General features: G+C 43.8%; 1 protein-coding gene and 1 non-coding gene across 2 annotated transcripts; both read left to right on the top strand.

Moving 5' to 3' along the window:
• The first annotated feature begins 2,301 nt into the window (after window positions 1–2,301).
• LOC122543247 (small nucleolar RNA U13) lies at window positions 2,302–2,403 on the top strand. The gene has a single exon (XR_006309972.1). It is a non-coding gene; the product is annotated as a small nucleolar RNA U13 (small nucleolar RNA).
• A 5,240-nt stretch (window positions 2,404–7,643) lies between these two features.
• On the top strand, window positions 7,644–26,809 carry mak16 (MAK16 homolog (S. cerevisiae)). Its single transcript, XM_043681348.2, has 10 exons — window positions 7,644–7,764; window positions 10,516–10,565; window positions 13,902–14,011; window positions 16,403–16,467; window positions 20,048–20,199; window positions 20,739–20,793; window positions 22,173–22,247; window positions 22,788–22,889; window positions 24,105–24,170; window positions 26,341–26,809. The coding sequence occupies exons 1-10, from the start codon at window positions 7,750–7,752 to the stop codon at window positions 26,530–26,532; spliced, it is 882 nt and encodes a 293-aa protein (XP_043537283.2). The 5' UTR covers window positions 7,644–7,749; the 3' UTR covers window positions 26,533–26,809.
• Window positions 26,810–27,327: the final 518 nt, after the last annotated feature.

Genomic DNA, 27,327 nt, shown 5'->3' on the forward strand with positions numbered 1-27,327 from the left:
TATCAGCAGACAATGATGAGTTCTGTCAGGGTGACAGATGGTGTACAACAAAGAAACACATTGTTCACTGTCTGGTTGTTATTGTCTCATTTGTGATGTAAAGTCAAATGTTTATTTACACATCCAATTGCAAGTATTATTCCTGAAAGTCATTGTTGGTGGAATGGGTGACTGCACGAGCTTTGTAGTATCCCACTTATCCTGTAGGGACCAAATTCTGTTCTCACGTGTTGAGATTGCTTCTTCGTGGACCTTTCTCCTTTTACTTCTGTCCGGGAAACAGGTGAAAATTAGCTGGAAAATAAGGATTGGGCTTGACCAAGTTTTGTTTCTTCCACTTCCCTTGATTGACAGTTTTTGGTGGGATGTGCCACACTGCTTTCTTTTCTGTTAATTATGTCTTGAGCCCATTTGTCATAACACCATGTTGCAATATCACCACACGAGGGCGCCCTCTGCCTCAGTGAGTGATTCAGATTGCTTTTCCAACATCCAGTTCAGGAGGTAAAGCATTCTCTCCCAGTGAAATCAAAGATCATTAACCTTAAAACAGACTCCATTCCCATATTCATTGCACTCCCTTGCTGCGATCTCAAGATGAAAATCACCATTCAGAACTTGTATGTCCTATATGATCTTGAACTGAGCTACTGTCTGGTACAAGGGTGCCGACAACCACAAGAACTTGATCTGTCTTTTCAGCTTTAATCCATCTGTCCATGAAATCGAGTTCTTAACTGATATTATCTGTAAATCTGGCTATTCCAAACAAGGCAACAGGAGAAATACAACTCAATTGAAGTTCCATGAACCTGTTTTAAATGTGGAACATTTCATTCCACAGTTTCCTTGGTTAAATCAATATTCTTTTCCTATTTTAGTCCACAATCCAAAAATAAAAGTGATTCACAGAATTTTGAGGCACGTGGCTTGACACTACGAAAGGTTCAATTCACAATGTTCATTAAATGTTAAACGATGAATGAATGATTTTATTGTCACAATGCAGTAAAAGACAGTGAGAAGTTACCATTGTCACCGTGATCTGGTGCCATTTTGGACAGTTGAAGGATTTTTTTAAAAAGATATAGCTTGAAGAGAGTCCATAACTATTCTCCCGCTTTGCCACTTCCATTTGGATACAATCAATGTCCACGTCCCATTCCTCAGGCACTGTCTTTACCACTGGGTCTACCTTGCCACTGTTGCTTCTTCCAATGTAACAGGTGATGCTGGGTCCTGTGCTTGATACCCTGCCAGTTGCCTTCTTGACATTACTGCCAGAGCTCTCTTTCTGCCCTCACCAGCCACCATATCGCTGTCTGCCAGAGTTCCACTCCAGGCTCACCAGCCGCCACACTCCAGATTCTAACAAAGCTACCTTCCTACCACGTTCCACATCAATGCTGCCATAACCAAGCTCTTCCACAGTAGGTAAGGAGATGCAAAATCTAAAACGAAAATAAACAAGAAAACAAAAGAAAAAGCGGACAAAGTGGATTTGCCTTGGGGTCAGGAGTCTGGACGCTGCCTGCCCTGCCACTGCCATCTTATGGACCATATCAGCATACAGGCTGAGGAATTTTGCACAGTTTCCATACCCTTGGTATACTCTGACTGAAATGCCATTGTGACATTTTCCCTGCTAGGCGTCTCAAGGCAGCTGCCCCAACCTTCAGTGTGCCTTTGCCACTTCCTCTGGGTGCTCACAAGTCCAAGTCAGCAGCATTTAAAATCGTTGACAGATTTTTGCACAGGAAGACCAACAGGTTTCAGGCAGATGAACAAGGAGGCATCAGATGCAATCCCAATTCTGCTACCTGGGCTCTGGAATTCCCTCTCCAAACTTCTCTACATCATTCTCCTTTGTCATTGAAGGTGCTCCTTAAAACCTCAGGTTTTAACTTAGCCGTCTATCCAAATATTACCATACATAACTCAATAACAACTTTTTATCAAATGCATTTCCTGAAAGACGGGACATTGTTAATAACCTGGGCTCTGCTGCAGCTTTTTCAGTGCAATGAGCACTTCCGCACAGGCGCAATACGTCAGATGAGATCACGCTGTGCGTCATGACTTAGGTTCGTATATTTACATACATACAGCGCTGGTTTTCGGACATAAACCTGTCAATGACAACACACCTCAATTAAATATTAAACAATCCACACAGTTAGCTTTCATTAGTGGTCATACTTCCCCTGAACTACCACAGGAAGGTCGGCTGCGGTTTGGTTCACCCTGACCTAACACGGGTTTGTTCAGCGCCAGAGTCCTGACGGCGAAGCAGGACGGACGATCCTTTCTTTTCAAATGAAAATGATGATTGGGTTTGTCACGCTTTAATTGTGTGAGATGTGTCTCCTTTTTGTTACGTGCCGACACATTACCCATCTGATTTTTTTTGTTGCGGAAGGATTTTGTTTCTTGTTAATATTATCTTAAGTAATTTAGTTTCGCGTTCGTAAAGCCTCTCAATTGTTACTGGTTATAACTGTCATTGTTTTAGTTTTGTCCAATGTTTTTGGTTTTGTTCATGAGGCAGCCAACTTTTACCCAATATCTTTATCTCCTGTTGTAGTTTTTTACCATCTTTTAAATCTACATTATGTACATACGTAGTTGTTTAAGCAGTTTGGTTCTGTTCATTCCTTGCACATTTAGAACGACCAAACATTGGGGTCTGACTTTATAGTTGGACCAAACCCAAAGTCATTTCTTTATCAGAGCTGAAAATGTGTTGCTGGAAAAACACAGCAGGTCAGGCAGCATCCGCGCAGCAGGAGAATCGACGTTTCGGGCATGAGCCCTTCTTCAGGAATCAATCGACGTTTCGGCCATGAGCCCTTCTTCATTTCTTTATTAGGCAAGGTACTATTTACATATATTTGAAGCACCGGGGAGAGTCTGATAATTGAATAGGCTCCCATTGTAGAGCCATAGAGATGTACAGAAAGGAAACAGACCCTTCGGTCCAGCTCGTCCATGCTGACAGAAATCCTCACCTAATCTCATTTGCCAACACTTGCCCCAAATCCCTCTCAACCCTTCTTATTCATATACTCATCCAGATGCCTTTTAAATATTGTAATTGTACCAGCCTCCACCACTTCCTCTGGCAGCTCATTCCATGCATGGAAGACTTACTATTTAGGTCCCTTTTAAGTCTTTTCACCTTAAACCTATGCCCTCTAATTCTGGACTCCCCTACCCTGCAGAAAAGACCTTGGTTGTTTGCCCTATTCATGCCCCTCATGACTTTATAAAGTTTTAAGGTCACCTCTCAGCCTCCGACATTCCAGGGAAAATAACCCCAACCTATTTTGCCTCTCCCTATAGCATAAACACTTCAACCCTGGCAACATCATTGGAACTCTTTTCTAAACCCTTCCAAATTTCATAGCGTCCTTCCTAAAACAGGGAAACAAAAATTGAATGCAGCATTCCAAATCTGGTCTAACATATATCCTGTACAGCTGCAACATGACCTTCCCAGTCCTATACTCAATGCATTAACCAATAAAGGCAAGTGGACCAAATGCCTTCTTCTCTCTCCTATTGTGGGAGAAAAACACCAGTCTCAGAGTCAGAATCGGGATTCAATGAAACTGGAGCTCTGGGGAGAGAGAGATGTCCGGCAGGACGGCTATCAATTGCAAGCCTTCTCTCCCCCTTGGAGCACATGTCACAATATTTTATACATCTCATGGGATAATGGTCCAGATATGGACTCTTTGTTTGTGCAACATAGTTTGTTTACAGAAAACATTACAGAATCATTGTCACTTTCAGAGGAAATTTACAGAGTCATTGTCAGTTTCAGCAGGTACGCAGAAGTTCATTGCTGCAGTAACTGGTCGTGATCGTTCTTCCTGAGACGGAAGATCGTTTCTCATTACTCCAGATCTAAGGTCTTGTACACAAGCAGTCTCAGGTAGTTAACATTTCTATTGAAGGTGGTGGCTGGACTTCGGCGGGCAGTAGATATTACTGATGTGTATTCTCTCCTCCACCTGCTTTAAACTTATCTATGTTCTGTGTCTATTGTGCTGGTATCCTGTTGGCCTCAGGCAGTACCAGTGTATACTTCGCTGTACTTTTCCATGTAATGGCTCAGTGGCCATCTTGTCTGCTAAGTGACCAACTTATGGCTCAGCGGTCATCTTGTGTCTGTGTGCCCCGTGTTAGCATGCCCGTGTCAACTCCTACTTCACTATCTACCTGCGACTCCACTTTCAAAAAACTGTGCATCTGCACACTTTTTTCACGTCTACTTCCCTTGTCTCATTTTCTCTTATGACAATAAAGGGACATGTCAACACAGCGACAAAATTGACTGAGCAACTGAGTACAGTGGTGAATGGTTGTTTGGACCGGAGGAAGATTCTTTTGTGAGGTTCTTTAGCACTTGGATCCATACTGTTCTTGATTAGATTACCTACAGTGTGGAAACAGGCCATTTGGCCCAACAAGTCCACACCGACCCTCAAAGAGCAACCCACCTAGACCCATTCCCCAACATTTACCCCTGACTAATGCACTTAAAACTACGGGCAATTTAGCATCGCCAATTCACCTAACCTGCACATCTTTGGACTGTGGGAGGAAACCTACGCAGACACAGAGAGAATGTGCAAACTCCACACAGATCGTCGCCTGAGGCTGGAATTGAACCTGGGACCCTGGTGCTGTGAGGCAACAGTGCTAACCACTGAGCCACCGTGCTGCCCCTTGAAATCTATATTTCTAGACTGAGACATTGACACACATTACATGAAATTTGTGGATTAAACTAAACTTGGAAAATACTGCAAACAGCAAGGAGTTTAACTCCAATCGACATACAATTGTCCAATTGATTGAAAGAATGGGCAGACAAAAGGCAGATGAAATGTAATGGAGAGATGTGTGAAGTGATTTAATTTGCTGGAAGGAGAGACAACACAAAATAAAGGGGACATTCTAAATATTCACAAATCAGAGAGGCTGGCAGGGTCAGACAAGACCACAATTTCAAATGTCTGCAGGCTGTGGGGCTTTTATAATGGGAGCACAGAAAACAAAAAGTGGGCGGCACGGTGGCACAGTGGTTAGCACTGCTGCCTCACAGCGCCAGAGACCCGGGTTCAATTCCCGCCTCAGGCAACTGACTGTGTGGAGTTTGCACGTTCTCCCCATGTCTGCGTGGGTTTTCTCCGGGTGCTCCGGTTTCCTCCCACACTCCAAAAATGTGCAGATTAGGTGAATTGGCCACGCTAAATTGCCTGTAGTGTTAGGTGCAGGGGTAAATGTAGGGGAATGGGTCTGGGTGGGTGTGCTTCGGCGGGTCGGCGTGGACTTGTTGGGCCAAAGGGCCTGTTTCCACACTGTAAGGTAATCTAATCTAAAAAAAAAGAAGGAAGATGTGACAAATCTGCATAAAACACTGGTTCAGCCTCAACTGAAATGTGGTATTCAGTTCTTGTCACCAGATTGAACCATGTTTGTATTTTTGCAGCATGGATAAAGACCATTCAGCTAATCTCTTGCTGTGTGAAGGGGGCCCATGCAGTCAGTGGGCTCCGCTGATGCCTCAGCTCAACAAATGGATATATGACCGGTGTACGTACAGACCTGTATGTTCAAATGATAAATTCTGATCTCTGTATGCAAAGAAATGGAATGTTTATGTATGTATGGCATGGCCAATTGTACAGATCATCAAAATATTTTATGAGTAAAGTATATTTTTGAAATAAAAATAAAATTGCTGTGTGAAGGAGCTATTCACCTCTGCCAGACCCCAGCTACTTGCTGGAGTCCTGCACATTCTTCCTTTTCATTCCTTCTGGAATGCTTCATTTGAATCTCAGGCAACGCATTTCAAATCCAAACCACTTACTGAGTAAAACTAAAAAGATTCTTCTATCACGAGTTGATTCTTTTGGCACAAAAGTAGAAATGACTGGAGAAACTCAACAGATCTGATAGCACCTGTGGAGAATAGCAGAGTGAATGTTTTGGATCCAGAACAATTCAGAACAAGGGTCTGTTTCCTTTCTGTACATCTCTATGACATTACAATGGGAGCCTATTCAATTATCAGATTCTCCCTGGTGCTTCAAATATATGTAAATAGTACCTTGCCTAATTAAGAAATGACTTTGGGTTTGTTCCCACTATAAAGTCAGACCCCAATGTTTGTTTGTTCTAAATGTGCAAGGAATGAACAGAACCAAACTGCTTTAACAGGAAGTGTTTGGAGGGATATGGGACAAATGCTGGCAAATGGGACTCGATTAATTTAGGATATCTGGTCAGAATGGATGAATTGGAATTACGGGACTGTTTCTGTGTCGTACATCTCCATGTACAGCACAGTGGCTCAGTGGTAAGCACTGCTGCGTCACAGTGCTAGGGATCCGGGTTTGATTCCAACCTTGGGCGACTATCTGTGTGAATAATTGCACATTCTCCTCGTCTCTGTGTGTGTTTCCTCTGAGTGCTCCCGTTTCTCCCCACAGTTGAAAGATGTGCAGCTTGGTTGGATTGGACATGCTAAATTGCCCACAGTGTTCAGAGATGTGTAGGTTACGTGTATTAGGGTGCTGAGGATTTTCGATAGAAATGGGGAGGTCTAGGAAGGGGAGGGAGGAGTCTGAGACGGTCCAGGTAAATTTGAGGTCGGGATGGAAGGTGTTAGTAAAGTGGATGAACTGTTCAACCTCCCCGTGGAAGCACGAGGCAGAGCCAATACAATCATCGATGTAGCGGAGGAAAAGGTGGGGGATGGTGCCCGTGTAGCTGCGGAAGATGGACTGTTCCACATATCCGACGAAGAGGCAGGCATAGCTGGGGCCCATGCGGATGCCCTCCTTTGGTTTGGAGGAAGTGGGAGGATTGGAAGGAGAAGTTGTTAAGAGTGAGGTCAGGGGTAAATATAGCGTAGAGAAATGCATCCAGATGGGTTACTGTTCAGGGGGTTGGTGTGGCTTTGTTGGGCTGAAGGGCCTGTTTCCACACTGTAGGGATTGTATTCTATGACTAAGCGGCCTGCTGCTGTTATCTTTTCCACAAAATGTGTTTCATTCAGACAATTTGGAAACAAAAACGTGCAAACATTCCAATTTGAACATTACAAAGCTTTGGCAAAGAAGTCCAAACTACCATTGCAATTATCTCCATCTTTAGAAAATACATTCCACCTCACGTATGCATTTCAAACGATAAATCACCAAAAGTGCACCCAGACAAAGTTCTCTACACAGTGCAAAGAATTTCCCTTTGTGGTGCCTCACTCCCTCGCCCATCTTTTTTTGCTGAACACCATCTAGTATTTGTTTGGCACACAGTGTGAGGGAGATTCCAGTTCCCAGCCCTTTGGGTCCTCCCCAACAGCTGGAGGATGTCTTCTCTGCCACCGCCACGCTGTCCGGCTGAAGTATCACTTTCCCAAGGGGTTGCGCCGCAGCCCGGCTTGCGATGAACGTGCGCCACCCGGTGGCCGCCAGGCCTCAACTGCAGCCGGCGGTGATGTGTGATGTGTGATGTGGGGTGACAGCGGCCCCCGAGCGGTCGGAGTGAGGACTGCAGGTCTTCCTCCCATCAATCTCCGCGCGGGGGGGGGGGGGGGGGGCGGGGACGTCCAGGTCTCGCGAGAAGTTGCTGGCGGCCGGTTGCCATGAGGGGCAAGATGGCGGCGGCTGGTGTGTGAGGCGGCGTGTGGCTCGGCAAGGCCCCAGGGCTCTCCTCGCTCAGGACGGAGCCATGCAGCACGACGATGTGAGTTTTGGGTGGGTGGGTGGGGTCGGGTTGTCGTGTTGTCGTGTTGACCTTGTTCAACACGGACATGCAGTCGGTCCCAGTCCCACGTGGGGGTGGTTAGGGTTAGGGTTCATGCCCCAGGCTCCTGCTGATAAAAGATGCACTTCCTCAGAGGGCCACCGGACCCCACACCTTCACTCTGATTGCTCTCCGCAGGTGCTGCCAGAGCTTTCCCAGCAGGGTCTGTCCCTTTTCTCTCGGTCAAAAGCTTTCCCCGTCCCGCCTCCATCAGGACCCTTAGCAAGAATGCCCACGTTCACTCCTGATTTGGAGAGGCCGGTGTTGGACTGGAGTGTACAAAGTTAAAAATCACACAACACCAGGTTATAGACCAACAGGTTTAATTAGAAGCACACTAGCTTTCAGAGCGTCGCTCCTTCATCAGGTGATAGTGGAGGGCTCAATCCTAAAACACAGAATTTATGGCAAAAATTTACAGTGTGATGTAACTGGAATTATACGCTGAAAAATTGATTAAGCCTTTCATCTGTTAGAATACCATGATAGTTTCACTTCTTTCACTCCATCAGTCTTGGAATGTGGGCAGAGAGGGTGCTTGTGAAAGGGTGTTTTTCTGACTAGGGGAGGTCTGTGAGCAGTGGTGTTCCCTCAGGGTCAGTGCAGGGAACACGGTTGTTTGTAGAAATGATTTGGATGAAAACGTCAGTGGACTGAGCAGTAAGTTTGTAGGCAATATGAGAATTGGTGGACTGGTGGATTCCAGCAGGATATAGTTCACCTGGAAAGTTGGGCAAAGAAGTGGCGGTAATTAATCCAGACAAGTGTGCAGACGATGCATTTTGGAGGTCAAATGAAAGAGTGTACTGTGCAGAGGAACCTCGATTATCCGAACAAGATGGGCGAGCGCTTTTGATGGGCTATTCGGTTAATTGATTTCCTCTGGAGCTCGGGGTTTTCTGTGAGGTCTGCTCCCCGTTTGGGAGACTAAACAGTAGCGCACCATGCTCGAGCCCCACCCCTGTCTGCTCCCCAACCCCATCCCCATCTGGCCCCTAGCCCCAACCTCATTTACTCCCGCCCCTGCCTGCCCCAACCCTGTCCACTCCTGCCCGCACCTAACCCCATCCAACACCGCCCCCCGATTTCCGGCTAAGCCACGCCCCCCTCCCCTGGCACCTGAACTGCACACCAGTAGTAAGATTGCTGCTGCCTTTGTGGGGTAAGTCTCCAAATAGTGCATGCAAGCACACACAGCTTTTTACTGCAACTTTTTGCCCTGTACAGGACAATGTTGGAGAGATTGCCTGGGGATGAGGGGTTTAGGGATCATGCCTATGTAGAACTCCAGGAAAAGTGTTGGGGGAGAGAGAGAGGCTGAGGAGCAACCTCAGAAGTATCTAAAATTATGAGGTGTGTGCATTGGGTGGATGGTTGGAGTCTCTTTCCCATGATGGAAATGTGAAATACAAGGGGGCATAGATTTAAGGTGACAAGGGAAAGTTTCAAAGAGGGAGGAGATGTACAAAGCAAGTTTATTTACCCCAATAGTGGTTGGTGCTTAGAATGTGCTGCCAGGGGAGGTGGCTAGAAGTAGATGACAATAGCAAAGCTTGAGGCATGTCGACAGGCAGGGAACAGAGGAGACTGACCATGTGCAAGCTGTTGGAAAAAGTTGAGAATAGCATCATGGTCGATAAAGACATTTTCAGCTAAAGAGCCTGTTCCTGTGCTGTACTGTACTCTGTAATGGTGACGGTGTCCATTGTGACACAAACTAATCTGGTTCACAAATGTTCTCGAGGGAAAGAAATCTGCTTTTTTTTTTGCCAGTTTGGCCTACATAAGCCTCCTGATCCACAACAATGTGGTTGACTTTTAGCTGCCCCTGAAATGTTGACTTTTAGCAAGCCCCTCAGTTCAAGGCCAATTTGCAAATCTTTAGTGTAAAACAGTGTGAATGTCTTTGACTTTGGCTCATTGTGATTTTGTGACTTGAGTGCCTCCCTGAGCATATGCTCCTTGAATAAAGTAGGCAGTTCCAATCATCACCTCACTGGAATGATGTGATCACCTTGGAGGAGTTCAAGGGGAGCCATACAAGGTGGTGGTCTGAACTTTAGTTTTGGTGGAAAAATGAGGTTCTTTGTGCTTGTTTTCTGTGGAACAGATGGAGGCTTTTAGGTGATTACATTCAGGCTCTGAAATCACGCAGAGGGTGGTACGTGTATGGAATGAGCTGCCAGAGGAAGTGGTGAAGGCTGGTACAATTGCAACATTTAAGAGGCATTTGGATGGGTACATGAATAGGAAGGGTTTGTAGGGATATGGGCCTGGTGCTGGCAGGTGGGACGAGATTGGGTTGGAATATCTGGTCGGCATGGACGAAGGGTCTTTTCCGTGCTGTACATCTCTATGACTTTATGTCGTGCACCAGGAGAATATGTTGGAGAAGTTAAGTGTATATTACATCAGCTGGGTGATGTAAGGAAACTTGGAAAACTCCCTGCAGCCCTGTCCGGAAATGGCACAGTTGTTCTGCAATTTGTTTGCAGCAACATTATATGTTAATTCAAACAAAAATGGTTTCACAATGGCTAGAATTATCTTATCCACCAATTATTTCATGTTCCCAGGGATGTTCTTCATAATCTTGACACTTTCTGCTGAATTTAGTTACTTTTCTCTGAAAGTTAGATTTGCTCATTAGAAAACAGCAAGATTAAAATTTAACATGTTTCTCTTTTCTAGGTGCTTTGGGATCTTATCGGAAACAAACAGTTTTGTTCCTTCAAAGTGAAGTGAGTAAAGATTCCCAGAAAAATAAATCTGAAATGCGTCTTCTTCTGGAAAGTTATTTGAATTGTCTGCGACTGGCTGGGATTTGGCCTCTTTGAATGTTGAGCTGGCTTCATTTCTTCATTTCCTCATTTCCTTCTGTCAGACTCAAGCTAAGTGTTTTGTATTTCATGAACAGGGAGAAGCAGCTGTCCCTTCTGAATATGCACCTTTGTGCTCAGGAATGCCCTGAATCCTCTCACCACCCCTCCTCCGTGTATGGGAGGATCTGGAAGCTAATGGACCTCTTTCGTATTGGTGCCTTGTCAGTAAAACAAAGCAAACTCAGTTGGATCGAAGACACTTGTAGCCATTTAGCCCGTTGCACCCAGGATGGCTTTTTGAAGGAGCAGGGCGAAAGTGAGGGCTGCAGCTGCTGGAGATCAGAGTCTAGATTAGAGTGGTGCTGGAACATGTGCAGCAGGTCAGGCAGCATCTGAGGAGCAGGAAAATCGACGTTTCCGTCAAAAGCCCTTCATCAGGAATGAGGCAGGGAGCCTCCAGTATGGAGAAATAAACGGGAGGGGGCTGGGGCTGGGGAGAAAGTAGCCAAGATTACAACAGGTGGATGGAGGTGGGTATGAAGATGATAGGGTGGAGCGGATAGGTGGAAAGGAAGACTGGCAGGTAGGACTGGTCATGAGCATGGTTCTGAGCTGGCAGGTCGGAACTGGGGTAAGGTATGGGGAGGGGGAATGAGGAAACTGGTGAAGTCGACATTGATGCCCTGGGGTTGAAGTGCTCCAAGGCAGAAGATGAGGCGTTCTTCCAGGTGTCGGGTGGTGATGTAAAGGTGGCCCAGGACCTGCATATCCATGGCAGAGTGGGAGGGAAGGTTGAAATGTTTGGTCACAGTGGTGGGCTAATTGGTCCGGGTGTCCCGGAGATGTTCCCTAAATCTCCCTGCGAGAAGGCATCCAGTCTCCCCAATGTAGCATCGGAAGCAACGGATGCAATAAATGATATTGGTGGATGTACAGGTAAAACTTTGATGGATGTGGAAGACTCCTTTGGGGCCTTGGATGTAGGTGAGGGAGGAGGTGTGGGTGCAGGTTTTACAATTCCTGCGGCGGGAGGGGAGGGTGGGTTGTTGCACTTGGGCCGTGTTGACAACTTCATTCTGTCTGCAGATCCATGTTCATCATTCTCAACGACTTCTCTGGTCTATTTTAAAATTGTTCACCAAAGGAGATTCTACCAGCTTGTAGTCATAACAGCGTTTTATGAAGAGTCATTTAGAATTGAAATGTTAGCTTTCTTTCTCTCCATGGATGCTGCCTGACCAGCTGTGATTACCAGCATTTTTTGTTTTCAATCCTAACAATGTTTGAAGCTTTTTCCTTATCTTTTCTCCCCCCCCCCAATCCTTTGCCAAGTATTTTATGTTTGTGGCTGCTGCCCATTGAATAATTTTAAACAAGGTTACAGCCTCTATCTCTGAGAAAATGAAGACTGCAGATAAGAGTCAAAAAAAGTGATGCTGGAAAAGCACATCCGAGGAGCAGGACAATCAACATTTCGAGCATAAGCTCTTCATCAGGAATGGGGAGGGGGGTGTGGTGGCTGGGGCTGAGGGGGTAGGTAGCTCGGAATGTGAAAGGTAGATGAAGGTGGGGGTGATGGTGATAGGTCAGAGAGGAGGCTGGGCCAGATAGGTGGGAAGAAAGATGGACAGGTAGAACGGTTCAAGAGGGCAGTGCCAAGTTGGAGGGTTGGATTAGGGATAAGGTGGGGAGGGGAGGAAACTGGTGAAATCGATCCCATGTGGTTGGAGGGTCCCAAGGCAGAAGATGAAGTGTTATTCCTCCAGTCGTCAGGAGGTTAGAGTTTGGCGGTGGAGCAGGTAACCCAAAATTCACAACCTGACTGACCCGGTCGACCCATCGTCTCCGCCTGCTCCTACCCCACCAAACTTATCTCCGCATACCTTGACAGCATCATGTCCCCCTTGGTCGAGGCTCTTCCCATGTACATGCAGGACGCCACCACGCTTTCCGTCTTCTCCATAACTTTCAGTTATCCGGCCCCAACACTTCATCTTCACCATGGACATCCAGTCCCTGTACACATCCGTCCACTATGACGAAGGCCTTCAAGCCATCCGTTTCTTCCCCTCCCACCGACCCAACCAGTACCCATCCACTGACACACTCATTCGATGGGCTGAACTGGTCCTCATCGTCAACAATTTCTCTTTCAAATCCTTCTACTTCCTCAGACCCACCCGTCTCCCATCATCTCTCAGCTCCACTCCCCCACACACCTGATGAAGAACTTATATTGGAAATGTCGACTCTGCTGCTCCTCACATGCTGCCTGACCCTCTGTGCTTTTCCAGCACCTCACTTTTGACTACTGCCTCAATCTACTCTGTCATTATCCAGTAGCTTCCCTTCCAGGGAACAATCATAATTTTTCATTCAGTCTTCCAAAATAAAGTTCTTGCAACATGGTAGCAACAGCTAAATCCCCCCCACCCCCCATGTGCTGCCGTGCCCAGATAGACATCGAAATAACAGATTGATATTTATTCGTGACAAAATTTGAAGTGCAAAACGTAGCAAATGCTTTCCAAACATTGGAAAATGTATTTTCCAAAAAATTAGCATGAACTTAGATTGAGAGAAGTGTGGAGCAGAAGAGGTTAATTCTTAGGTGTCTTTCGAGAGTGTGGCTGAAGATGTTGCAGACCTAAAGGATTTCTGTTCTGGTTTCTCAAAGACACATGGTGTTTGGAAACCTCTGGCCTTTAATTTAAATTGTGGTTGGGCTTCTTTAGTGAGGAACAAAGAGCATGTAAGAAGTCTCCCTTTCATCTGCTGAAGGTGACTTTTAAACAGGGTATTTTTCTTTTGCTGGAACACGATCTCTTGCCTTGCGGTTGTCGTTTTTTCGTTTTGATCAACTGACTTGTGGTATTCAAACCAAAATGTTGTTTATCAAGTGTAAATTGTAAACTGTCTTCCATCATGAACTGTCTCCTTACCATGTTAAATGGTGTCAGCTTTCCATTGTCCCCATCTCAGTGCTCTGGCCTCAAACAGCATAAGATGCAACCTCTCCTTCCAGTCAGTCTGAGATAACAACCTACACGTACAAGCCTGTTCGATTCCTTGCTTCATCTTGCTGCAGATTCCTGTGTTTTCCAGAATGAGACCTTCTGGAAAATTTTAGGCTGAGGCTTCCCATCCAATACCCGTCACCAGTTTATACTGTAATGTGTTTGATGTTTGACAGCTTCTTTGAGAACAAATGCTTCATAACTCTTTTCATGTTGATCCTCTTTCAATCCCCTGCAGAACGAAAACGCAGAACTTCTGTCGCAATGAGTACAATATCACAGGCCTGTGTAATCGGTCGTCCTGTCCTTTGGCCAACAGTCAGTATGCAACCATCAAAGAGGAGAGAGGTAAGCAGCCTGACCTGTGATTCATATCATCTTTCTACTGTTGTGTCAAACTTTAACCCGTATTAACATATAAACTAGGAGCAGGAACCCATTGAGCCTGCTGTTCTGTTCAGTATGATCATAGTTTATCATCTGTTCAGTGTGTTCCTTCCATGTTCTCCCCATTATAACACCTTGAACTCGTTAAGTCTCCAGAAACCTTTTTATTTATTTTTTTAAAGATGTTCACTGATTCTCCACTGCCTTCTTTGGTCGAGAACTCGACATGTTCACCATCCTCTTAATGAAGAAATTTCGCCAAGTCTCAGTCCTCAGTGGTCTACCTAGTGTCCAGATGCTGTGAGCCACTGTTCTTGAACCCCCCCTCCCACTGACAAGAGGGATGTCATCCCTGTATCCAGGCTATCTAGGCCTATCAAAATTTCAAAATTCAGTGAGAATCCCTCCTATTTTTCTGAAGCCTATAATCTTCTTGTCCCAGGATTCAATGGAGTGAACCTTTCCTGCACTGCCTCTCTGGCAAGTATATCCTTCCTTCGGTGAGGAGACCAAAAACACACACTAATCCAGGTCTGGTATCACCAAAGCCCTGTTGGTCCAGGAAGACAACCTAGCTCCTTTACTCCAAGTATCTTGCAGTCAAGACCAACATACTATTTCCCTTCCTAAATGCTTACCTTATTGCTCAGTTTCAGTGACTGGTATCCAAAGACATCTAGATACCTTGTGTGCCAACATTTCCCATGCTGTCACAATTTACATAATAAGCATTCTTTTGATCATACTGAAGTGAATAATTTCATACTTAAGCAATAACCCCAGCTGATGTTACTGGACAAGTCTGAAATCTGGCTTGACAACTGATTTCTTTTTAAATTTTATCAGTTTGTATTTCGCTGAACAAAAGCATGCAGTGCTACATATTTGGTTTTAACAATAAAGCCGGAAGTTTATTACACAGAAGAGAAGGTGAAATAGAATAAACCAAGCTATTTATAAACAATACAACACAAAATATTTCAAGATGCAGTAAAAATATGATCCCACCTATCTATCCCATGTTGCTGCATGACAGTACTCAAATACGCGACAGCATTCTCATCTCTGTCTTTTGGATTGACTTGACTGTTTTTTCCAGATAACCCCTTCAGAACTCAAGGCAAACGCTACCTGTGTAGAATTTTCAAACCAAGATTCTTAGACTGAGGTGACCTGTTTCCTAACTTGGCTGAACTGACCCCTTTCTCCTGAAGAAGCTGTTTCATCCATCTAATTTCTGTCAGGACCTGTGCTTTTCGTTCCAGTTCGCCCTTTCAAACTGAGTTTTTGGCCAACGGGAAAAAAAATCCTGATCCTTCTGAACTGAAAGCAAGCTCAAGCTCATCAGAGTTTACTCTGTCTGCTCATAAAACTCTCCCAACATAAAGAAATTGTCATTATCACCCCACAGACACGCTCTCACTCCCTGGTTTGAAAAAAAAAGTATGGTTCCGGAAATGCTGACAAGTTAGTCATTATATGCGCAGACCAAAACCCACATGCCATGTTATTAAAATCCAAATTAGAAATATTTCTAATCAAATTAGACTTATCCATGTATCACTCCTCAATTTGTCTGAATTGCACTGAAATGTCTTTGAAACATCCTCCTCATCACTCATAATCAGTGTTCCCACTAAATTTCTTCTGCAAGGACCTGGAACACGACAAGTTGTGTTATGACTTCTGGTGTTCGATGCTGTAAATGGCATGGCATACGGACCGAAACCCACATGCTGTTGGGGCAGGTGTCGAATGGTATTATTACCAGGTTATTAATCTAGAAACTCATCTGAAATTCTAGGGACCTGAGTTCAAATCCTGCCATGGCAGATGTTGAAATTGGAATTTAATAAAGAGTTTGGAATTGAGGGTCTAATGAATATAAAACCATTGTCAATGATCAGAAAAACCCATCTGATTCTCTATTGTCCTTCACGGAAAGCAATCTGTCAACCTTACCTCACCTGGCCGACAGATCTACAGCCATGTGGTTGACTTTTAACTGCCCTGTAGGCAATTTGAGATGGGCAACAAATGTTGGGCAAGCCAGAGACACCCACATTCCATGAGTGATTTGTCAAAAAAAAAGAAAATATTTTGTTCATAATGTTTGTGAAACATTGCAGAAAGTGAAAAAAAAGTTCAAATTTCTTCAGATAGCTAACAGTCTGAAGTTCCTTAGTACTACTGCAATGCTCTTGATATTTCCAGCATTTATAAGGTGTGAAACTGTTTCAGCTGACTTTTGGAGTATTTTGTATGCCTGTTTTTGTTGGAATGCATGCAGGGTATATATCTCCTCCCTCGCAGGTTTTCCATAAGATAAACTTGATATGTTGTATCCTGCAGGTCAGTGTTTCCTGTACATGAAGACAATAGAACGAGCTGCTTTTCCATTTCGATTATGGGAGCGGGTAAGCACAGTCTGTCTGAGCTGGGGAAGTTACCTTTGGTGTGATCATCTTGTTCGCAGTGAGAATGAAATGTTGTATGCTCACAACATAATGAGAAGAGAACACAACAGAAGAGGTGCTAAATGAATATTTTTCGTCCGTATTTACACAGGAAAAAGACAATTTTGTCAAGGAGAATATTGAGATACAGGCTATTAGACTAGACGGAATTGAGGTTCATAAGGAGGAGGTGTTAGCAATTCTGGAACGTGTGAAAATAGATAAGCCCCCTGGGCCAGATGGGATTGATCCTGGGATTCTCTGGGAAGCTAGGGAGGAGATTGTAGAACTTTTGGCTTTGATCTTTATGTTGTCATTATCTACAGGAACAGTGCCAGAAGACTGCAGGATAGCAACCCTGGTAATTATAGACCAGTGAGCCTTACTCCGGTTGTGGGTAAAGTGTTGGAAAGGATTACAAGAGAGAGGATTTATAATCATCCAGAAGGGAATAATTTGATTAGGGATAGTTAACACGGTTTTGTGAAGGATAGGTCGTGCCTCTCAAACCTTAATGAGTTCTTTGAGAAGGTGACCAAATAGGTGGTTGATGGTAAAGTGGTTGATGTGTTGGATATGGATTTCAGTGAGGCGTTTGATAATGTTCCTCATGGTAGGCTATTGCACAAAATGCGGAGGAATGGGATTGAGGGTGATTTAATGGTTTGGATCAGAAATTGGTTAGCTGAAAGAAGGCAAAGATTGTGGTGTTCTGCAAGGATCTGTTTTGGGTCCACTGCTGTTTGTCATTTTGAAAACAACCTGGATGAGGGTGTAAAAGGATGGGTTCGTAAATTGCAGCTGGCAGTCAGGTTGGTGGAATTGTGGACAGTGCCAAAGGAGGTTGCAGATTACAGAAGGGATATAGATAAGCTGCAGAGCTGGGCTGAGAGGTGGCAAATGGAGTTTAATGCAGAAAAGTGTGAGGTGATTCACTTTGGAAGGAACAACGACAATACAGAGTACTGGGCTAATGTTAAGATTCTTGGTAGTGTGGATGAGCAGAGAACTCTTGGTGTCCACGTGCTTAGATCCCTGAAAGTTACTACCCAGATTGATAGGGTTCTTAAGAAGGCATACGGTGTTAGCCTTTGTTGGTAAAGGGATTGAGTTTTGGAGCCATGAGGTCATGCCGCAGCTGTACAAAACTCTAGTGCAGCCGCACTTGGTGTATTGTTTACTCTTCTGGTCACCGCATACTAGGAAGGATGTGGAAGCTTTGGAAAGAGTGCAGAGGAGATTTACCAGGATGTTGGAATGGAGGGAAGGTCTTATGAGGCAAAGTTGAGGGACTTGAGGCTGTTTTCGATAGAGAGAAGAAGGTTGAGAGGTGATTTAATAGATGACCAGAGGATTAGATAGGGTGGACAGTGAGAGCCTCTTTCCTCGGATGGTGATGGCGAGCATGAGGGGACGCAGCTTTAAATTGGAGGGTGATAGAGGACAGATGTCAGAGATAGGTTCTTTCCTCAGAGTAATAGTGGTGTGGAACACCCTGTCTGCAACAGTAGTAGACTGACCAAATTTAAGGGCATTTAAATAGCCATTGAATAGACATATGGATGATAATGGAATAGTGTAGGTTAGATGGGCTTCAGATTGGTTTCACACGTCGAGGGTCGAAGGGCCTGTACTGCGCTGTAATGTGATATGTTCTGACCTATCAGGATATCTGTCAGAGAAATAGATCTTGGTGAAATATTTTCCTTGCTTAGTGTAACTGATCCTGTGACATTTAGTCACTTGGCTCACTGACATAACTGCACTCAGGGGATACTGAACACCGTGAATCCTCTTTTACAAGAGTAAGAATAAAAATAAGTCCATGCACTTGAGGTGCGAAATAAACAAAACACGTGATGAGCAAGGAATAAGGTGCATGTGATATACATTGAGAACATCTTGGATGGATGAGGTGTATGCATGGGATATAGGAATAAAATAAGGGAACAGCTCATCAGTTAAATGAGGAATGTGCTATGGACTAGGCCAGGCAACCCAGACCATAACTTTACAATTTGTTTGTCAGTGTACAGTGAAAATTAACTGGAGTAAGTTAGCTAAGTTGACTACTCGGTTTTAAAACAGACACATTTATTCACAAAATTACACAATGAAACACAAATAACAGAATAAAGAACCCCTACAGAGCTCAGTCTATCCAAACTAGACTTAATTATGCTGTTCCGAATATACACAACAGTCCCAATAAGCAAACCCCTTTAAAGAACAGTTTTAAAAAAAAGGAACAGATGCTTACATGTTGAAGTTAGAAGGCCAGAGAGAGAGAGAGTTTCCACACAGCTCACTGTTGAACTCCTGACTGGTTCTGGACTGAACTACTCAGCTGGAGAGCTGACCACTCCCCTCTCATTTTACAGGTAACTTCTAAAACATGACAATTTTGGCTTGAAGTCTCATCTGTTTACATAGCAACAAAAAGACTTCTTAATACCTTTTAATCTCTGTATCAAGCCAGTCTAATCAGAACCGGAAGTGTTTTATTACCCCTCTGAAAAAAACCAAGGACGCAGTATCTGTGGGAAAAGATTTGCTAACCCACGATAGGCCCACAAAAGCCAAATTGGCCCAACTGTACCAGAACACCCAGAATTCCCAAGCAACTCACAAGCCGAATCAGACTCCCCGCAGACAAGGGAATATACTTTAAGCTCCCATGGACAATGATAGATCACCACAGATATCTCGAAGCCCCAAGGGCAGTTTCACAACCCAGCAATAGCAAAACCACACAAAGAGCAGGACACACACAGAAGCACCAGCATGGACATGCTCCAGACACAGGACAATGGAAGCACCTCACCACTTCAGAAGAGACCTACCTGTGAAGAGGAATGGACAGTTGGTACTGTCAGGATGTTGCATTGTGTGAAGGAACAGGGGATTCATCTGATATTTGTTTACCAATTAGCAACCTTGTAACTAAATTACTCCATTTCCAGATTCATTGTAGTTTCCCATTTCTTAATCAGTGTCATTGTGCAGCCTTACTCTAAAACTGGTCTCATCCTCAGCTCTGGGAAGAGAAATCTGATCTACCTGTCAGTCCTGTGTTAGCTGGTTTGTTTTCTCTCCCAGCGATATTGCTTGCAGTAAACTGTCAATTCACTTTGAGCTGTGTTTTGTGATCTCTAACGTATTGGGCACATTCCTCCGACAGTATCCTTGAGAAAAGGAACAGCTTTTGGAAAAAAGGGACCAGCTTTGTGATAAATGTCATGCACAGTGTGTAAGCAATAGGTTTATGAGGGATAATATTTCTGAACCTTGATGGATTCATGAGTTACTGTGGGTGCAGTTAGGACTAAACATTATACATCGTATAAGTTAAACCCTCAGATGATCACTGCATTTTGGAAGCTGTTCTGCCATTATCCACTTGTGCCTCGTGCAGTGTTTCATGTTTTGCTGATAGAATTGCTACTTATTTATCTGTTTCCAAAAAGTACTTCCATTTCAGCAATTGCCTTTAAATGCAAGTTTGTTCAGCTCAACGCCTTCCTTGCTCAATATATTGCAGGTCAAGTTAAGTAAGAATTATGAGAGAGCTCTGGAACAGATTGATGAGCATCTTATCTACTGGCCTCGCTTTATCAGACACAAGTGTAAACAGCGTTTCACAAAGATCACCCAATACCTGATCCGTATCCGCAAGCTCATCCTAAAGAGACAGTAAGTTTGTTCTGGAATGTGGTATGAGCTTTGGTCTTGGTTTGTTTGGAGTTACAAACAAGCTGTTGGTTGGGATTTGGGCTATTACTGCCAGTGAGATGGAGCTTGAGGAAGACAGTCATCCAAGGTGCAAGGGTCATCTTTGTAAGTGCTGATCAGAGAGGGGCACATAATTGTGGAGGTGAAAAAGATATACTGACGTTGGGTCCATTTGTCTCTCAGCCAACTATGGTTACCTGGTTAATTTGAATATTTCCTGGCTCTTAAGGGTCTGAAAAACATTACTCAGGCAAGGAATGTAATAACATTTCAATTCTGGTGTAACATTGGCAAGCTCCCTCCAAGGTAGTTGATGGCTTTGAGCGAGGTAGCATTACCAACTGGACCATGCAAAAGGATCATCACTTTCTGACTCTCGACTTAGTGTGACAAAACCAACTTGTGTTAAAGCAGAGACACAGCCTGCTGCTGATTTCTCACTCACTGACTTCGACTTGTGTAATTTTAACCCTGTTCCTTTCACTTGTGTTTCTCTTTAGGAGGAAGCTGGTACCTTTAAACAAGAAGGTTGAACGGAGAGAGAAACGGAGAGAGGTAAGAGTATTCCTGCACCCTACGTGTGGTGTTTGCGATGGACCTGGGTCTGTGACTTGGATTGTTGCTGAGTGAAATCTTATTGCTTGGTGGGGATTTGTTTGAGACTGTCAAGGTCTCCCTGACTCTTCTCAATGTGTGTTCACCTGCTGACCTGATCCAGTCGCTGGGAACCATCACTGTCATGTGATTTCTGTCAGACTTCATCCAATGCAGCTGGACAATCCTAGAGCACTGGAGCAACTTCTTTAATTCATCCTGTCAGCCTTGCCTTTTCCAAGAACATAAACCTTTTTAATTCCCTGTAGCTCTCCAATTTTTTTCACTTCAAGCACTGATCCAGTTCCCCTTTGAACGTCACTATCAAGTCTGTTTTTGTTCTAAATTGTGGGAGCCTGCTCTGTGAAAGAAACTCTCCTTTTTTCCTGTCATCATGAACCAGTGCACTCTGGCTCACAACCTTCCTGACACTGGCTATGCCACTGTTAAAACACAGCATAATTTTAAACACTTGAATTGTAATAAATCACACTGGAATCTTCTTTTCTCTAAGAACAATTCCAGTCTATCCAGATGTAATGGACCAGGCCAGACCCCCTCAAAACATTTCAGGAAAGTGGCTTGGACTCTAACCTTTCTCGTTGTTTTAAGCAGGTGTAACATGGATATTCCAGGAGGGATGCAGCTGGCCCAAACACCTAATTTTAAACAAAACAGAATTTTTTTGCAAGATTACCGACTGAAACACAAACAAAAAGAGAACAGAATAAAGAATAAATTAATCTATCCGAATACCCAACTGACTATCTCAAAATAATGATGCTGTTCCAAATACTTGCAACAAATGCTCCTTGGCATGAAAGGTAAATTTAAACACAGCCTCTTACAGGAGAGATGTCAGAGTGGGAGGATCAGCATGGACCTGCTTCTTTGGGTTCAGAACCTTCACAATTCTGCTTGCTAAAACCAAACCAAACCAGAGTAAAGCTGAGCTGAGAGAACTGGCTGCTCCCCTTTCATTGTACTCGTGCCTTTTTAAAACTTGAAAGCTTTTTGCTTGAGGCAGTGTATGTTAGCTGAAATCAAACTGGCCCTAAAACCCTTCAAACGGAGACCTCCCGGAATCTCTGATTTTACGACCTCTCTGGAATGAAAAAGGTCAGCATAACCTTGTTAAAGGAGCAACATCATTACACAGGTAACTGAAGTCCCCCATCCTTGAAGAAAATCTTGCACTCTGTCTATCCTTATGTGATCTGAATTGAAGGAGCTGCACTTTTTTAGTTTGTGGTAATTCTTCTGGGGTGAATTTGGCAAGGGCAATTAGGTTCTGTGCTGGAGGAGTATGAGGCTGCAGCGTAATTGTTGTTTTCTTTCAGGAAAAGGCTCTGATTGCAGCTCAGCTGGACAATGCCATCGAGAAGGAACTGCTGGAGCGACTCAAGCAAGGGACGGTGAGTTGCTGAGCTTCATTAGCAGAGATCTGAACTCACAACAAGTTTTTATGGAACTAACTGAGAGTTGTATCAGAAAATGACAACAATTGATGAACTTAAAAATGTGTTGCTGGAAAAGCGCAGCAGGTCAGGTGGCATCAAAGGAACAGGAGAATCGACGTTTCGGGCATAAGCCCTCCTCAAGGAATCCTGAAGAAGGGCTTATGCCCAAAACATCGATTCTCCTGTTCCTTTGATGCTGCCTGACCTGCTGCGCTTTTCCAGCAACACATTTTTAAGCTCTGATCTCCAGCATCTGCAGTCCTCACTTTCTCCAACAATTGATGAACCATTGGAATGATGGTTACATGGTTAATTCCTTGCATGTGTTGAGGAATAGTGTGCTGCAGGGATTGGAAATGCTAACTCGACTCATGGGTGGTCTCATAACTGGTTCTGATAAGAAAGCCTGAAGAGTGGGATGAATGTTGCTGCTGTGATTGAGAGTGCAGCCCTGATGATCTGAGTTTGTAACAGCTTTCTCTTGTGTCCCATCAGTATGAAGATATCTACAACTTCCCTATTCATACTTTTGATAAAGCGCTGGAAAAGCAGGATGAAGAGAGTGAGACCGACTCTTCGGAAGAAGAAGATGATGAAGTAAGTGGTGGTCGAAGTTGAAAGGAAAACAAAGCTGTCCAACCTTACATTTGATCTCTTGGATTCTGTTACAGTTTTATTGGGATTACTTTAATACTGGAAACCTAGGTTCCTCAGTTCTGCCTCCTTGAACACAACTGGTTTGGTGCATTGTTGTCAAACTTATGGGCAAATTGGGAAATCTGTTGTTGATCATTTTTGCTCATCAGAAAATGAAAACTCTGAAATAGGCACCGTCCTAGGCAGTGGTCTCCGGTGTTCATATCGGCATGATTTGTACTATTTTGCATGTGAGCAGGATGGATGAGGATTTTTGATTTTCATTTGTGGTTTTAGCTCCCGGGTTAGTATTTATATATTAGACGTGTGGAAAACAAGGGTGAAATTCCAGACTTGGCACCATGGAAACAGCAGCCTTGATTGTCCGGATTAAGAAGCTCGCCTCGTTGTCAGGTTCACCAGTCTGAGTCAACAACACAAACCTGAAGCATTAATGAACATTTCCAACAGGGAGTATGGTGGCACTATCTGTATTCCATGTCTTAATTCAGAATGTACCTGTCTTGGAGTCAGGGTAGATGAATTTCTGAAGGGAATTTGAGAGTCTAGGTCATAGAGGAGGAGTGGTATTTGCTGGGGGATGTGGTTGGAAAACAAGACTGTAAGAAAGGCAGGGGAAGATTTGGACTGTTGTGGGTCTAGAGACAGGGAAGGGTCTAGAGGGAGAGTGAGTGCATTTGGCTGTAGAGTGACCTTATGTCTCTTGAAAGAGAAAGAGAAAGGGAAAGGTTGTGGGTCAGAAGAGAGGGTGCGAAGGAGACTTTGGGCAGCGATGGTTTGGGTGTCTTTCATATTGAAAATATTGACCGCATTTTCTCTGCTGAAGTCAGAGCTGCAGTTAGATGGATTGACTTTGATATAACTCTGAGCAAAATTTGGGGAAAGATTGAGTTTCATACTTAATGACACTCTTGAGTCACTGATTACGTGAATTGCATTCACCTCAATTGTTCCCAAGCCATTTCCACAAAAATCCATGTTTGTAGCTGAAACCATGTTACTGTTGCTTGCACCACAATGGGCCAATGATTTTACTTCTCCAGTGCCATATACTGTCCAGAAATTTGAGATTGGACAGGTAGGTGACATGTTGGAGTTACTGTCAGTCTCAAAATCAGCAAGCTCCTTGTAACGTGTCTTTCTTTCTCTCAACAGGATGTTGGTCAAGTGGAATATGTGGAGGGTGATGAAATAGACGAGAGTGACCTGAGTGACTTGGAGGTATTTGGCTCAGTTGTGCCTGAATTCTTCTCATTTTGGGGGAGGGGCATATGATTGTTGTATTACAAAGGATGGGGTGTCAGTGGTGAGAGTGGAATAGAGCATGCACCCATTTTTAGTTGATTCCTGAGTAATTGAATGAAAAATGCTGTCTTCTGTTGGAAATTGTCAGCCATCTCAGCTGAGGTACGACATCCCTTTGAACTGTTTAACTGCAGAGAGTTTTAATACAATTGTCTGCATGAGAATTTGTTCCAGGTACCAATTTAAGGCTAATCTCTGCAGCAAACCCACCCTATTCATGAGTCAGGTCTTTTCTATAATGAAAAATCTCTTCAGAAAGAAACATGTTCATGATATGTGTAACACACTGCCCTGTCAGTTGTAGATTTTGGGTCTGCCTTGATACTCTATTAACTGTCTGGTTTTAATTTTAGGGACAATCTATAGGATTAAGGAAGTTACGTTAAAATACTTAATTGGGCTCGGTTGGAATATTGCATCCAGTCCTGGGTGCCATACTAATGGATTAATGTGAAGACACTCGAGATAGTGCAGAAAAGATTGAGATGAATTGTTTCAGGATGAGGAACTGAGGTAATGTACTAAGATTTATGAAGTTTGGAAAGCAAGAACAAGAACACATAGATTAGAAGTAATTGGTGGAAGATGCATTTAAGACGGGAGGAACATCCTCATGACACAGTGAGTGGTTATGATCTGAATGCATTGCCTGAGTATGTAGTGGATGCGGGTTCAATTGAGTTATTTAAAAGAGAATTAGATGATTATTTTAAATGTGAAAACATGCAAAGTCATGACTAAGTCCTGGAGAAATGGCATATGGTAAATTGCTACTTTACAAAGCCATGACTCACTGGGGTCTTGCAATGCAAGTTAAACCCCATGATTCCTGGAGTTGTCACAGAAGTTGAGGTTTTTAAAAGAAATATCCAAAATCCCTACAATGTTCAGATCCAGATTGATAAAATACAAGGAACTTGACAAGATATCACTTTATTACAGGTCATTAGATTCCAGCCATAGGTAACAATTAAGCTAAATGAAGTGAAGACTACAAATTAAAACTTGCAACACCCTATAAATTCCCCCTTACAGACATAAACAGAGATAAGAATAAGTACAGGTATTGTGGGAAAATGGGAAAAGCAGTTCCATCGCCTTTGTCCACGTGATCTTTTGGGTTGGATCTTGCTGATGAGAACATTTCTCTGAAACCTTTTTCTGAATGTTTCTACTGCTTTGCAAGAGGCACAGTGTGGCTGGTTCACTTGTAAAAGAGTCTCTGACTTAACCAATTCAAAGTCACAGCTTGTATTAACCGCCAGAGGAAAGATAAGCTTGTTTTCTTGAGGTTTCAAGTGATTTACTGCGGAGAGTTGAAAATTTCTGACTGCTTCAGACCTGCAGGTTTCTCATCTAGTCTGAGCTTCACTCTGTCCTGTTCACAGCCCAAACTTTTTAACTAACTGATGAGCAGTCATCCAGTTGTTGGCAGACAGGGTATCTTTGTCATTCATAATCAGTCCCTTGTCCACAAACCTTGACTCCAATTCACCTGCACATTGCTAGAACCCACAGCTACACAAACAGGGTTCGCAGTAGATATCACATTCTTTGCTTTCAAAACATTCAGGCATCCTTGTGAATCCTCAGGTTTTAACATGGTTCTTTGGCATTTTAGAAAAAACACAAAGACCTCGTCTTTACCCAACATAGACACACTGTGATGATTAACCTCCTTCAGTGGTGCTGTAAAAATTTTGCCGTGCTTTGAAATTAATTTGATTAAAGTTTGCCTGCATTCCTGCTTCTGCTCACCATCGGTGGCATGTTTGTGTGGGCATGGATGAAGTCAGCTGTGATACATTGCTGCTTCAGCAGCCTACTTGCAATTCCTGATTCCAGCTGACAAGTCACAGCTAACCATGTGGCTGAGGAAACAAACTGTCCTTGGAACTGTCCCACTTGGAGCTTTCCCGATTGAAGGAATGTGTGTGTGACAGAAACAAACAGGAAAATCCAGGCAGTTTTTGAGCAGCTTGGCCCTTTCTTTGCTTTGTGCAATGGTGGATGTACTATTGTCATGCAATCCGTTGTTGAGAAGCGGCAACTGGCTGACTGAAATTGATTTTTGACACATACACAGGACAACCTGGAAGGAGAGGAGGAGGAAGAGGAGGAGCAGGAGCAATCCAGTGATGCAGAGGAACTGGAGAAAGAACCCTCCACATCCAAAGGCAAAACACCGGTCAAGGGCCCAGCCCATAAGAAGCGACCATATGTGGAAATTGAATATGAACAGGAAACAGAACCAGCAGCCAAAGTGACGAGCTCGTGACCACTTTGTCGTGCTGCTTGTACTGAAGGTGAGGAATTGTGTTAACTCCATTGTAAAGACGTTGTAAAGCAAAGCAGCTTCCTGGTCTCCACTGTGGACGGGTTTCATTGCTGCTTCCAGTTATCATGGCCTTGATTGCACAAAGCAAGAACTATTCTTCAAGATTCTTTGTGTCATCTGTTCATTTATATTTTCTCCATTTGTTTTAATTGTTCTCATTTCTATAAAACTATGAATAAAAGATGGGACTGATCTTTGTATAGTTCCAAAAAATGTCGTTTGGACAATTATCTACTTAGATGCCAGCGGAAATCTGTCCAACCTGAACTGCTTGACAAAAGCTCCTTGAAATTGTGATTCAACTAACTACGTTGTATTTTCATCAGATTTCGGTCTCTTGCGTGCAGTTAAAAGGATATGCAAAAGGTTCAGAGAATTCTTGGATTCTTTGAAATCCTTTTGGAGTGGCGTTCTCATTGGATTGGAGAGTAAATGGTAACACACGTAAATCTGAATCTTCCTGGTCGATGCATTACTATTGGGGGGGTGATTAATTGCACAGGGCAGCATCAGGTTCTGACATTTCCTAACTCTCACTGGAAATGGAATTATAATTTTAACAGAGACTAAGGAATTGCCACGCTTGGGAGGTGCCGTGATAAGTTTTGGAAACTTGGCTGTTTTTCATTGTAGTGACCAAGCTCTCCTAGGTCAGATTAGGTACAGTTAGATTCAGAGTTCAAGGCTTTTTCCTGTGCATTGACATCAAGCACACATGTTGTGCCTTCTCTGAGC

This window comes from Chiloscyllium plagiosum, unplaced genomic scaffold, assembly GCF_037043375.1.
Source record: "Chiloscyllium plagiosum isolate Xiang-an unplaced genomic scaffold, Cpla_swu_hap1 HiC_scaffold_48, whole genome shotgun sequence".
Lineage (NCBI taxonomy): Eukaryota > Metazoa > Chordata > Chondrichthyes > Orectolobiformes > Hemiscylliidae > Chiloscyllium > Chiloscyllium plagiosum.